At 52.4% G+C, this 13,244-nt stretch overlaps 4 protein-coding genes across 4 annotated transcripts; 2 read left to right on the plus strand and 2 right to left on the minus strand.

The window, feature by feature from the left end:
* Nucleotides 1-386: 386 nt before the first annotated feature.
* On the minus strand, nt 387-1,556 carry HRG_00872 (acyl-CoA dehydrogenase, middle domain-containing protein; the record flags this gene model as incomplete). Its single annotated transcript, XM_044859343.1, has 1 exon — nt 387-1,556. The coding sequence occupies one exon, from the start codon at nt 1,554-1,556 to the stop codon at nt 387-389; it is 1,170 nt and encodes a 389-aa protein (XP_044725743.1).
* A 6,132-nt stretch (nt 1,557-7,688) lies between these two features.
* On the plus strand, nt 7,689-9,269 carry HRG_00873 (aminotransferase class I and II domain-containing protein; the record flags this gene model as incomplete). The annotated part of the gene is made up of 3 exons (XM_044859344.1): nt 7,689-8,604; nt 8,674-8,816; nt 8,889-9,269. 3 exons carry the CDS (start codon nt 7,689-7,691, stop codon nt 9,267-9,269), a joined length of 1,440 nt encoding a protein of 479 aa, XP_044725744.1.
* Nucleotides 9,270-10,339: 1,070 nt separating this feature from the next.
* HRG_00874 (peptidyl-tRNA hydrolase PTH2 domain-containing protein) lies at nt 10,340-11,113 on the plus strand (the record flags this gene model as incomplete). The annotated part of the gene is made up of 2 exons (XM_044859345.1): nt 10,340-10,703; nt 10,797-11,113. 2 exons carry the CDS (start codon nt 10,340-10,342, stop codon nt 11,111-11,113), a joined length of 681 nt encoding a protein of 226 aa, XP_044725745.1.
* A 222-nt stretch (nt 11,114-11,335) lies between these two features.
* On the minus strand, nt 11,336-13,043 carry HRG_00875 (uncharacterized protein; the record flags this gene model as incomplete). The annotated part of the gene is made up of 2 exons (XM_044859346.1): nt 11,336-12,307; nt 12,357-13,043. 2 exons carry the CDS (start codon nt 13,041-13,043, stop codon nt 11,336-11,338), a joined length of 1,659 nt encoding a protein of 552 aa, XP_044725746.1.
* Nucleotides 13,044-13,244: the final 201 nt, after the last annotated feature.

Below are 13,244 nucleotides of genomic sequence, written 5' to 3' on the forward strand. Positions count from 1 at the left end.
TTCTGCGTCCCTGATATGTCCAGGTCCCCCCCCCTTCGACAAATAGCCAGATTAGCCAATATTCATATAATATGTTTTCTATTATTAACACTGGATCCTCCTGACTCCTAAGATCTAGTGTCTCGATGGTCTGTTTTCACTATATTTACTGTCTCGAGTCCAGTTCCCGACGCGCCGCCTGCAATGGCAATATGCAACCTTGCGCCCTCCAGTCAAGCTCGCCCGGTTGACTGGTGCGCCATTTGAGGCCAGCGAAATTCCTTTGTTATCGCCTCCTCTATACCCTCGCGTTTAAAAACCGACCTGCCTGATTTAATCCCGTACAGCCTGGCGCTATTTGTATGATCAGCTTTTGTTGATATTACGGCATGACTGTTTGATAATACTCACTCACGAAGCAGCCGGGAACTATGAATGTTTCCCGAGCAGCCAATTTCTCCCACAAGTTCAACTGCATCCAGAGTGCATTTTGCCAGACTTGCCGTGGAATGTGAAAAGGCGCCCGTGCAATCCTGCGGACAGCTAGGGCCGTTCGTGTCCACTTCCTTGGCAGTCGAGTGAGTGTAGGCTCTCGAAGTCTGTAGTTTTGTGTATATGCCGGCTACTAGACCTTCGACAAACTCGCTTCGCGCCGTTGGCATGTTAAAGGGGTTGCGTGTGTGCATCAAAGGTAAAGCCATATCCAGGACAGCCTGCATGATGCCCAGAGGTCCTGAACTCAGCACGAGGCGCCCTAGGGTTATTCCTTTGACTAGGATTTCCAGTCCTCGGTTTACCCTGCCGAGGACGTTCTCGCACGGCACGAAAACCGAAGAAAACAAGGCGCTTGTACTACTTCCCGTACTATGTTCCCTTCTCAGGCAGCTGAATCCTCTCGAGTCAGTCTCCACAAGAAATGCCGTAATGCCACCGGATATTCCACATGGGCCGGTTTTTGCGTATACTACAATCGTATCAGCATCTCGGCCATTTGTCACCCAGGCTTTGGAGCCGTCCAGTAAATATCCACCATCCACTGCACGGGCTCTTGTCCGCATATTGACGAGATCATCAGCGGCCTGCGGCTCGGATACAGCCAGCGCGCCGATGCTGGTGCCTGAAATTAGACGAGGTAAATACTTCTCCTTTTGCTTTTGAGATCCATTGAGTTGAATATGGTTCACGCAGAACTGGGAATGCGCCGCGAAGCACAGCCCAATAGATGCCGATGCTCGTGAGATCTCTTCCATGGCAATGCAGTGGCCTTGATAGCCCATGCCTAGTCCGCCAAGCTCCTTGTCTGCAGCAACTCCCAAGAGACCTGATCGACCTAGCTTGTTCCACAGCTGTCTTCGAAATGTATAAGTCTTTTCGATTGTGGCGGTATTGTTGTCGGTGATTTCTCGACAAACAAAATCGCGGACTTGATTTCGCAATTTATCAAGCTGATGGTCGTCCGGTTTCTCAGCTTGCTGAGACCGTAGGGTCGAATGATGTCTCCATAGGGCATAGAAAAACTTCGCAGGACGGCTTCTGTTCGTCTGTCGTCTAAAAGTAACGATACCAAGAACGACCATCGTATTCAGTATCAGGACAATTTTGGGCTTCCCAGCCTTTCTTAGAAATCCTGTTGAGTTAATGCTAAGATATAAAAGAGGGTAGGCAAGGCCCTACTGACGCTGGACAAGTCATACACAGTTGAGTCGGGCTGGGGGCCTGTATATACTCCATGTCCTTCTTATACTAGTAAGGGACGTAATAAGCTGGCCTCGTTGCCTAAATCCGACCCGCAGGTCTCATTATAGCCCAGACGTGCACGCACCCATGCTAGAAAACTCCCCTTCTACACAAGAGCTGTACAGGAGGCGGTGAGATGCTCCACGCATGCACCACTGCACCATATACATGGCTCAGCGGGAGATTGACTTGGTGGCTGGCGGGCCTATCGTTTTAGTGAACCCTAAGCCAGGAGTTGTACTCCGTAGAGTTGATGGTAACCAACGGACCGGTAGAATCGTACGTCAGGCCGCGTGCATTGTCCGTGCAGCACCTGGCTGCATCTGACAGCTATTAACTCCCCCCCTTATGTAGAGAGGAAAGACAGACATCCCAGCAAACAGTACTTATCGGTAAGGCCCTTGCCAATGACTGATCGATTGACGCCTGCCTTGCTGATATTGCTTGGTTGCGTTATCAGTAGACGCCAGTGCATGATGCAACCGCGCATGTCACGGGTTGCGTCAATCTACTTAATTTGGCTGTTTAGTTGAGTTGATTAAGTGGGTTGCCACCCTAGATCTAATGATGCCTCTTCCTGCGGTTAAATGTTGGGACTGTGTAAAAGCGGTTTATTGAGATTAAGTTGAGACCCAAAAATTGAAAAATTGAAAAAATTCACCGGGTCAAAAACTCTCAATCCCGCGGCCCTTGACCCTCAATCTCGCAAGAGCAACCATCTGAGGTAGACTTTTAAATCATCCCCGTTAATAGCCGATGTCCTGAGCGATTTATAGCCAGCTGTTTTCTTCAGCGCGGCAACAGTGTTATCGGTTTTAAACCTTGCCATGCCTTCATAAGCTTCCCATACTGTCAGCTCTCCAACTACCTTCTCCTGAAGTGCAGGTAACAGCGGCTTCATGCGAAGGTCCGAGCCTCCCATAGCGGCGCCCTGTAACTTTTCAACCCAGTCGCGATACTGTAACTCAGTCATTTCGATCTTGCAGATCTGTCCGGCGAGGCAGAATAGGTCGTTTGTATCAATACTCGATTTGGCGTCCGGCGTAACATGGTATGCCCGCCCAAGGTTCTCGTTTGACATCGAAATAAGTCTCATCACCGAGGCGACGTAATCAACCGGAACCAGCTCCTCGCGCTGGTCTGGCATGGACGGGTAAGTTCCCAGTGTTATACAATCTGTCAACAGTCGACTGACAAAGTCCTCGGGGTTGCCGACACCATCGTCACTATTGCACAACACCGTACCGAGGCGGTAGATTGCAGCAGGGAACCCACGTCGCATCAGGTGCGATATTATCTCGTCAGTAACCCACTGACTCTGTGAGTATCCGATATCATACGGAAGCGTGGTCTCAACGTATGGCGTCAGGGGGTCGTCTTCACCAAGCTCTTTTACTTCATCACGAACGAGGCCGGTCGGGCCAAAAGCCGCTATGGTCGATGCATAGTGGACCGACTTCGGCTTCCCAGTTGCAGCCAGGCGAAGGACATGTAGAGTGCCTTGGACGTTGGTAGAGAAATTGGCAGTGTACGGCTCATTGAAATTAACCTGCGCCCCAAGGTGATAGATAATGCTTGCCCAGCCAGATAGCTCATGGTAGTCTGACTCGCTCAGACCCATTCTGGCCTCGGAGAGGTCTCCAGGGATAACGTCAATTTTTGACTCGAGGTCTTTAGAGAGATTCCTGAGTCGGTATTTCGCCAGATTTCTGAAGACTTTCTCAAAGGCGGATTGGCGGGATTCTGCACGAACGAGGCATCGGACAGACCGGACCGTAGGAAGTCGAAGTAGCTCAATAAGCAAATATGCGCCCAAGAATCCCGTTGCACCGGTCACGAATACATTCCCTTCTTCGGCACACATCCAATCAACAGGTGGTCCCGTGGGAGTGGGAATATCCTGCCAAAGGGTAGCGGCGTCGGCACGTAATGCATCCTTTAGTTTTTCAAGATGACTGGCGGAAGTTCCATCCTTTTGCCCCTTGATGAATTCCGCGAGGCTTTTGAAGTCGGAATGCTCGTATATTATCTGAGCCGTGAGCAGTATACCAAGCACCTCGCGCACACCAGTGATCAGAGAAATCACGTCCAGAGATGTTGCGCCAGCAGCGAAGAAGTCGGCCTCGGGTCGGATGTGCTTCTCTGGGATAGCTATAAGGATTCGGCTCCATAGTGCCTTTAACTCATTCTCCGGCCAGTTCAATGCATCCGAGTCCTTGGCTTCATTCAAAGCATCCCGATCCTGGCGCTGTTGTAGCATATCCGATAGAATTTTGCTGACTTGCTCTCGATCAACCTTGCCTTGCGGAGTCATCGGCATCTTCTCAAACGCTACCAACTGCGGAACCATATAAGTCGGAAGACGAACCTTTGCCTTTGCAAAAAGAGCATCGTTGCTCGTAGTTGGTGTTATATAGGTGACGCAAGCCACAAGAAGCGTTGTGTTGAAACCCGGCGTGTCCACCCTCAGCGCGGCAGCACTGCTAACCAGCCCTGTAAGAAGAAGTTCGGTTTCCACGACATCCAACGGGACACGATAGCCCCTGATTTTAACCTCGCGGTCTTTGCGGCCGAGCCAGACCACGTTGCCCTCGTTGTCCGTGTACACGACGTCTCCGGTGCGATAAAGACGGTCTGCCTCCCCATTGGATCCAAGGCCCGGAATGGTGACCAAGGCTTGGGTTGTCTGTTCCGGATTATGGAGATAGCCGCGGAAGAGTCCTGCTCCCCCGAGATAAAGCTCGCCTGAGTTTTGTCCGGTAACTGGACGTAACGAGCCGTCCAAGACGTAAGCGACCGTCTGCTCGAGCGGCTTCCCAATGGGTAAGTAACCCCTTGCAATATCCTCTGATGTTAGAAGATGCCCGAGGGCAAGAATACTGCATTCCGAAGGTCCGTATCCGTTTATCAGTCGTCTTGGCGGACCATTTTCCAGCACAACGCTACACGCAGCCATGCTAGGAGACTCTCCACCCACGATCAACGTCTTGAGTTCCGAAAATGCGGTAGGACATGCTAGCGCAACGATATGAAACAAGGCTGCTGTCATAAACATATACGTAACGCGCTTCTCCTTCAGTGAATGCACGAACACCTCTGGACTGAACAGCTCCTGTCGATCCAAGACCACGATGGTAGCGCCATTGAGGAGGGCAACCCAAATGTCGATGAGGGAGACGTCGAAACAGGTGTTATTCAGGTGGGCGAACCGATCTTCACCAGAGTCAGGTTTGCACAGCTGGTCGCGGGCGATTCTAAGCACGCCACGAGCTGGAACTTGGACAGCCTTGGGTAAACCGGTCGAGCCAGATGTGAAGAGTATGTGGGAACGGAAATCGGGTTGAACGCTGCGTGGAACGTTTGGGACGCTATAGTCGGGCCCAACCGTTTTCTGACTGGTGACGACTGACACACTGTTGACAGACAGTTGACGGTTTTGGCAAGTCTCGTCAACAACTAGAAATTTGACTTCGGCCAAATTCAGCTGAACTTGAAGATCTCTGTCAGGGCGGCACAAGTCCAAAGGAAGACACGTTCCACCAGCGTACACAATCGCAACTTGAGCAATTATGTGGCACGCCCCAAAAGCGGTAAGGATGCCGACAGGGTCTTCATAAACAAGACCGTGCTTGATTAGCTTCGAAGCTAGAACCTTGGCCCTAAGATCCAGTTCGCCATAGGATATCGAGGTCTTTTCGTCAATGATGATGGCAGCTTTGTCTCCCAATCGACGTGCATTGAGAGCAAAGAGACGCCCGATGTCAGAGGCACAAGTTTCAGTAACAGAGCTCATGTTAATTTAGAAAACGTGGAAAGTTTAGAGTAATTTTGCTTGAGTAGTGCAAGATGCTGTGCGACAGAGTTCGGCTAGTACTTGAAACTGGGGTTATATACCTCATTATGGAGGTGCGATGCCCGTCGGAAACCGAGGGCCTATAAGCAGCGACCACGTGTCTGGCACATAATACATATTATTTAGCCTGAAATCCTGTCTTAGGCTAAAGGCCTACGAATGAACACATGATATAATTTACGGCGAGATGTTATCTGGTTAAAAGCCTATATTAAGCGGTTTACCGGGGCAGGTCGCCTCTGGTACCCTGCACAAGTCGTTGAATATTGTCAGACGACAGACCCTTCGTAAACAGCGCCAGTGCAATTTGCCAGAGAGTTCCAATTCGCCAGATACACGATGCAAATTATAAATGTATATATGTAGGCCCCGTCTGGACAGCCAAGCGCTTAGGCTCGCCGGCGAACTAAAAGTGGGGGGACTATAGCAAGAGCACCCAAAAGAGAAAGGCGTTATACTAGGCTGCTTAGGGAGTAAACATAAAGCAAGTTTATATCTCTCATTTATATAATGCTAGAAATTTTATTTAAGATCTCTTAAAACTGTTTAAGTACCTTCTACTTTACTTGCTACAGTCCCTCTACTTTCAGTTGGCTGTCTAGACAAAGCCCATATGTAGTAGACTCAACTCGGTCTGAACCTCATGGTCGTCTTTATACTGCATCCTTGATAATTATATTATTGTGCTTCCTCGCTTTCTCTCGTATTCTTCATGCCTCAAGTGACGGGTTGGTTTGTCTACCATAACCTTCATCCTAGTTGTAACTTTCCACACTTATAGGCATGTAACCGATGTTGATATAGACACTCCTGGGTGTCAACTTAATTTATACCGTCAGTCAGTTGAGTTGAAAACCGGGCCGGCACCTCCCAAATGCGCGCCTAGCTTTTCCACCAAAGACGCCGGTCGCGGGGACGGCTGCCCGACTGAAGAAACGGCGACGCGGCGCGGCAAATGCGGCGTGGCAAGACACGACGCACTTGCCACGCCGCATGTAAATCTCCGGTGAAAGAGTCAGGACTCACACAACGACTTAAGTCGGGTATCCATGCGGTAGTGGAACCTTTGCCCCAATGCAGAGCCTCTAGAGTCCAAGGGACGAATATCTATACGTTTATAAATACCCTCTCAATGTCACACCATGTTTGTACTCAACTGCGCTTGCCCTTATCCTTCTGCCAGTGATCTCAGCCTAATTCCCGAAAATATCCTATCGATATTGACTTAGGAATATAACCTCAATGAACTCCAACCAATTGTCCTTTGCCATCATCGTTATCACACGACTGCGTTCACATGTCTCACTCGCTCGCCATACACCGCTATATGTACATAACCCACACACCGGAAGGTGCCTCACACACGCCGCTAAGATTTTCGGCTTGATGCCTGAAAGGTTTTGGGCAGCTTCTACACCTTTACTACCGTGATCAACGCTTAGCCCCTCACCCTGTTGAGGCCATGCAGCGTATGAAGCCACGTGCTTCAACTTATACTACCCCGCTTTCAGCTCGATGCAGGAAAAACTCCAGTTGGTTGAGAATCACAAGATGAACCCCATTAGTACTATACTTTTAGTAGCGGCTATTATGCTCGAAGTAAGGCCACCATAGTAACTCGTTGCCAGGATACCCCTAGTAGGCACTGGCAACTATAAGTACATAAATATAGCTTAGTACAGTTATATAAAGATTAATATAAAAAGCCACTATATTATTCTATCTAGCACAAAGTCTTGTCGCAGCTGTCGGTTAAAGACGTGTAGTAAACTAGAGCCTGAGTTAGCTAGTCCTTACTGAGCGAGCCTGCTTAAGTGATTGACCGAGGCCCCGCTGCAAAACTTTGTAATTGTGCAAAGTACTGTAAAGTACAACCGAAGCTCTGGTATCGAGATATAAATATCAGCTGTTCTTACCAATTCTTGCTACTTCTGCCGTCTGATGCGTCTTGAAACTACAATTTGCCACCGAATGACTTATTTGCCATAAACGACCTAGCTTGTTTGCTCTCGATTTATCCTGGTACAGTACTGCTGAGCGCGGTGCTTCTGTTTGTCACTCTTATCGGCTTCTTTCACGGCCTCCTTTCCCAGAGCAGCGAATGACATCCGCCTCAGTCATGTCGCCTGGGGCTCCTCTGAAAGCTTTATCTAGAAGATTAAACAAGCGCCGTGCCACTTGGTGCCTCGTTCCACCTATAACCCGCACTCTACCAAGTTTCATTCCGCGACCCTATTCTACCTACTCGGCACAGCCTCCACCGGAACTATCCTCGGCCAAGGGAGCCCTCCTAGGAGCTCTATCCAGAAATTTAGACAAGCGCCGGGAGACTGGCCGCATACTCGAGATACCTGATCCAGTCGCGCAAGCAAATGCAGTCGATTTCGGCTCCAACGATGTTCTGTCCATCTCCACAGGCCTTCTCCGAGAGGAACTTTTTCGCGAGCTAGAAGACCACCCTGACTTCGCAGTTGGAAGCAGAGGGAGCCGAGTTTTGGACGGTAACAGTCGGTATGTGACGGGACTGGAAGCTCACTTGGCGCAGTCGCACAATGCAAAAGACGCCCTATTGTTCAACTCTGGCTATGAGGCCAATATTGCTATTTGGACAACCATCCCTCAGCCAGGGGACGTCATCGTCTATGACGAGCTCGTTCATGCTAGCATTCACGACGGCATAAAAGGCACACGGACTACGCAAGTATTTTCGTTCCAGCACAATAATCCAGCATCATTCGAGGAAGTATTAAGATCTATAAAGACTTGCCACCCAGAAATTGCCCAAGGCAGCAGAACGCTCTTCGTGGCGATGGAATCTGTATACAGCGTGGATGGCGATATTTGCCCCGTCCATCAATTCGTCAACTCGGCCAAGGAGATTTTACCTTTCGCAGATCGGGTATTTATGATTGATGAGTCTCATTCTTGTGGCATGATTGGACCTATGGGTTTAGGTCTCGTGTGCCATTATGGCTTGGAGAACGAATTCGCACTCCGTTTGCATACATTTGGCAAAGCGATAGGCTGCACCGGCGGTAAGAACAGGGGAAATCCCATGGGCATTTACGCGCCGCGAGATCATCGCCACTGACTAGTACGCGCAGCCGCCCTTTTCTGCGATCCGGTTATCAAACATACACTCTTCAACTATGCGCGGAACTTTATTTTCACAACAGGCCCTACCTTTATGGTGTTGGCGGCAGTCAAAGCCGCGCATAGGATCATTGGAGGCGCCGAAGGGGACCTAGTGAGTTGATCGCCATAAATAGACGCCGCGGCTACTTTACTTCCGGGACCGCATCTGATAACCCCTATTCAGCGCCGGGAACGGGTTCAAAAAAACATCTCTCACTTCTACGACTGCCTCCAGAGTCACCCTCAGTGGGAGACGTTCTACCAGACGGGTAGGCTGCGGATAGTCGAGGAAGACTGGCGATTGCATCGATTCAGAACGGCAGTTACGCCCCTGATCACTCAGCCCGGAGAAAGTCGTGCGCTGCAGGCTCAGTTGTTAAAAGACGGCTTTCTAGTCCACGCCCTCCAGTACCCAATCGTCCCCCTCGATTCAGAGAGACTCCGAATAATGTTGCACGCGGATAACACACCGCAGCAGGTCGAGAGCTTTGTTGAGGCTATCATGCGGTGGGCTCGCCAGAGGTATTACCCCCCTCGCAGTTGTAAGTTGTGTGATGCAGCATAGGTTTGGAACCAAGAGGAACAGTCAATGGGTCGTCCCTCTCACCCATATGTCATTGCACTCCTCTTTCTCAATGCCCATTTTCTCGACAATGGTGGTAGCCGACGGGTAGCTGAGGAAAGTTAGCGTCTAAAGCAGGAAGAGTAAGGATGCAAACCACTCAATCAACTCAACATTTTGCCTCAGCGGCATTGAGTTGACCAGTTCAACGAGAATCCTCCGTTGAGTTGATCAATTGGAGTTCAAATTGAGTGGCATGGACACTGGTTAGACAAGGACCCCCAGCACGGCTATTCCCAATCCAGAAGAGGCCTCTCCTGCACAGTTTCTTCTAAAGTTCCGGATATCCATCATCTCTCGCCTGGCTCTTCACCGTCGGTGGTTTCGTTGACAGGAAGAAGTATCACATCCAAGTCATCCATCACTCCAGCCCTGAGCCATGACCGCAAGTCTTTAGCACGAGGATTTTTGGCTGGCAAAACAGTAGCCGTCCGTGGCGTGGAAGGCTACGCTGCAAGAACAATGCTGCTACGGACTTGTGCTGTAGGAGTTTGGCAGGAGTTTAAAAGCGTTAACCACCTTTGGCTGTCAATTACGTGGGTATTTGTGAATGGTTAAGGTGAGATAATAAGGATGATTATAGACAGCTGGGGAATATTAAATACTAGAGCGGCAGGAAATTAAACGTTTTAATCATGGTCTTTATACTATCCCATTGGTACTTTCTCGCCCACATTCTCCGAATTTCCGAAACCCGATAAGCTGTTAATGGCAACCACAGCAATAAAGCGAAACGCTTCTAGTTGCCTAGGCTAAGGCAAGGCTTGCTTGGTCAGCACGGACCACCTTGCCAGAGCCAAACCCGCAATTTCAGTCTGACGCACCCGTTTCATGCCCTGACGAACAAGGCTCCAGGACAGCCTCATGCCATCGCCAGACCTCCTCGATTTGCACCCCCACAGGCTCAATTCTCTCCCTCCCTCTCACCTCGCTTTCTGGTCACTCTCCTTCGCGCCCGTCACTTCGTCGGCCCTGGATCACAGGCTCCAGGACTCGACTCGTCGCGGTGAGCCATGATGCTGCCCTCGGAGCAGGGGGCCCTGACAGGCGTCATCCTCACCACGTCGCTCGCCACCTTCATCACCGGCTTCCTCTTTGGCGTCTACACCTCGCGCGGCTACCTCATCTCCCCGGCCCTCTCCGACGAGCGCCTGCACAACCTGCGCGACCCTGTCGAGAGCGACGAGAGCGACATTGACGAGGACGAGTCGCTGCTCGACCACGCCCCTAACTGGGCCAACGGCGAGCAGGCGGACCGCAAGCAGGGCTTGCGCGTCGAGAGCAAAAAGGACAAGCCCCCGCCGCCGCCGACTCTCGGGGGCAACGAGGAGTGCAAGCTCGTCCTGGTGGTGAGGACAGACTTGGGCATGACCAAGGGTAAATGATTCATCACTTCCCCGCTCCTCTGTCTCCCTCCCCCCGTGACGTATGGAGTGCTGACACGATGGGAAACCATGTGAGCAACCACAGGCAAAATCGCCGCCCAGTGCTCCCACGCCACCCTTGCCTGCTTCAAGACGCTCGCCCGCGCCGCCCCCGACTCGCCCCTGGGCAAGATCCTCGCCCGTTGGGAACAGCGCGGCCAGGCCAAGATTGCCCTGCAGGTCAAGAGCCAGGACGAGATGCTCGACCTACGGCGCAAGGCCCGCGCCGCCGGCCTCGTCGCAGAGGTCATCCAGGATGCCGGCCGCACGCAGATTGATGCGGGCAGCATGACGGTCCTCGGCGTCGGCCCGGCGCCAAAGAGCGCCGTCGACAAGGTCACGGGGCACCTGAAGCTGCTGTAGGCGAGGTTCTTGGCTGTACGCTCCGCACGGGGGACGGATCACGGTATAGACGGGGGATCGGGCGCAAAGGGACAGCGAAAATCCAATGGCATTGCTTGATTTTTTGAGAGCTCCTACCGAGTCCTATCACGACATGTGTCCTTGGTCGAAACACATCACCAACTCGATATCTCGGGGTATTATATACACAGCCCGTGTGGTATCGACAAGCCTGCTTGTGCTCTAATCCTTCCTCGCAAACCGCGACAATGCCGGTCCCAGGTCCGCCTCGACCTCCTTGCGCTTCTTGTCCTTCCTTTGCTGCTGCTCCTTCCACAGCTCGTCCACCTGCAGCCTCTTCTCGTCGATGATGTTCTTCTTGCGCTGCTTTCTCAGGTATTTCTTGAGGGCGCCATTCTTACCCCTGGCCCGGTTCCGAATCTCTTCTGCGAGATTTTGGGCCGGCGCATCCAGGTCCTTGTCCGCCTTTCTCTGCGCGTCGGACCGCAGGTCTAGGTTTCCGATGAAATTGGGATCCAGGGCAATCATCTCGGGGCGCAACTTGTTCAGAAGACCCTTGACTTCCGTCTCTTGGCGCTGCTTGATGGTCTCAAACGGATTGGCCTCAAAAGCGTCAAAGTTGGCCTCGCCAGCTCCCGGCACGATGATGGATGAAAACCCCTGATCGTGGCCCACCCCGAGGATGTCTTCAAACGGGCACCACCGGACGCGCTCAATCCGCCTCCCCTCGCCTCCCCAAGCCATGTAGTGGCTCTTGACCCGCTCCTGTACGGGGGCGTTTTTGTTGAACAGCCCTTTCCAGATGGTGGTGTAGGTGCCCCATCCGACGGCAGTCAAGCCCGTGTCTGAGATGGCGACCGAAGATGCCGGCTGGCGCGTATGGTAACTGTTGACCTCTTTGAACATTCGTATGTCCCAGACGGCCATCTTCAGGTCTTGGCCGGTGGAAACCATGTAGCGTCCTTCGCGATCCATGGAGAGCGCTCTGACGGGACCGCGGTGCGCCAACAGCTTGACCAGTGGTTCTTGCGAGTTTGGCGACCAGAGGGTCACCGTGCCGTTCTGGTGCCCGACGTGAAGCACGGCGTTGTGGGGGTTCTGAGCCAAGGAGACGGGTTGACCGAGCCGCGTGGGCATTTCGGCGACGAGCTGGCCGGTCGAGGTGTCCATGTATTTCAGATTGCCGGCGGTGCCCTGGGCTTGTCAGGGGCCGAAGCACAGATGCAATGGATGGGGGACTCACAATGGTCGACAGCAGGAAATGGTAGGGAAGAAACTCCATGTGAGTGACCTCTGAGTGTTTCCTCAAGCAGTGCAGCTCCACGCCATTGTGGTCGTAGATGTAGACATGCTTCTTTTGCGCCACGGCAAAGTACTGATTGTTGTGCAGCCACCGGACGTCCCTCACCGTCTCCTTGAGCTGCAGCTCGCATCCCAGTTTGCCCTCCCGCCAGTCCATGGTGGCCACATGGCCCTTTCGCCCCGCGAGCAGCAGGTTCCGGCCGTTCCGGGTAAAGTCGCAGATGTACGGGCCAAGTTGGTCGAGCTTGAGGTCGAAGCGCTTCTGCGCAGTCTCGACGGCGACGTTGGCCGCGATTTCGTCCTGCCGAACCTTGTAGGTCCGCTCGAGTTCGCCTTCGGGCTCGAGAAAGCCTTCGGTGTTCTCGAGCAGGATCTCGGCGTCCTTTGCCTTGACGGCCGCATCCTGGTACTTGTGTTCCAGCCGCTTCAGGCTGCTTCTCAGCTTCTTGTCCTTGATCTGCCGGGTGTTGATCCCCTTGCCCCGACCATAGGCCTTGTTAGCCTCCTTCAGCCGCTGTTTCCGCGCCTTCTCGTGTCGGGGGACCAGGTCTAGGCGCGGCTTCTCCACGGCAATGGCGCCGTTATCGCGCACCTTGACCACCGGCTCGTCGATGGTGTCGACGTCCATAGCGGCGGTCGTCGATGCTCTTGGTTGGGTATGGAGGCGAACAAACAAGAGTACGGGGAGCGGTCGCAAAATTTCCAGCGCCCGCAGTGCCAGCGCGGTATCGCAGCGCAGCTATTGGCCATTGGCGCAGGCGGAGGTCTACCGGCGCCCCGCTGCTATCGATAAGAGGTCCCGCTGAAAAAATTGCTGAAAGCCACAACC

The sequence above is a fragment of the Hirsutella rhossiliensis genome (genome assembly GCF_020360975.1).
Source record: "Hirsutella rhossiliensis strain HR02 chromosome Unknown scaffold00001, whole genome shotgun sequence".
In the NCBI taxonomy this organism is placed as follows: Eukaryota; Fungi; Ascomycota; class Sordariomycetes; order Hypocreales; family Ophiocordycipitaceae; genus Hirsutella; species Hirsutella rhossiliensis.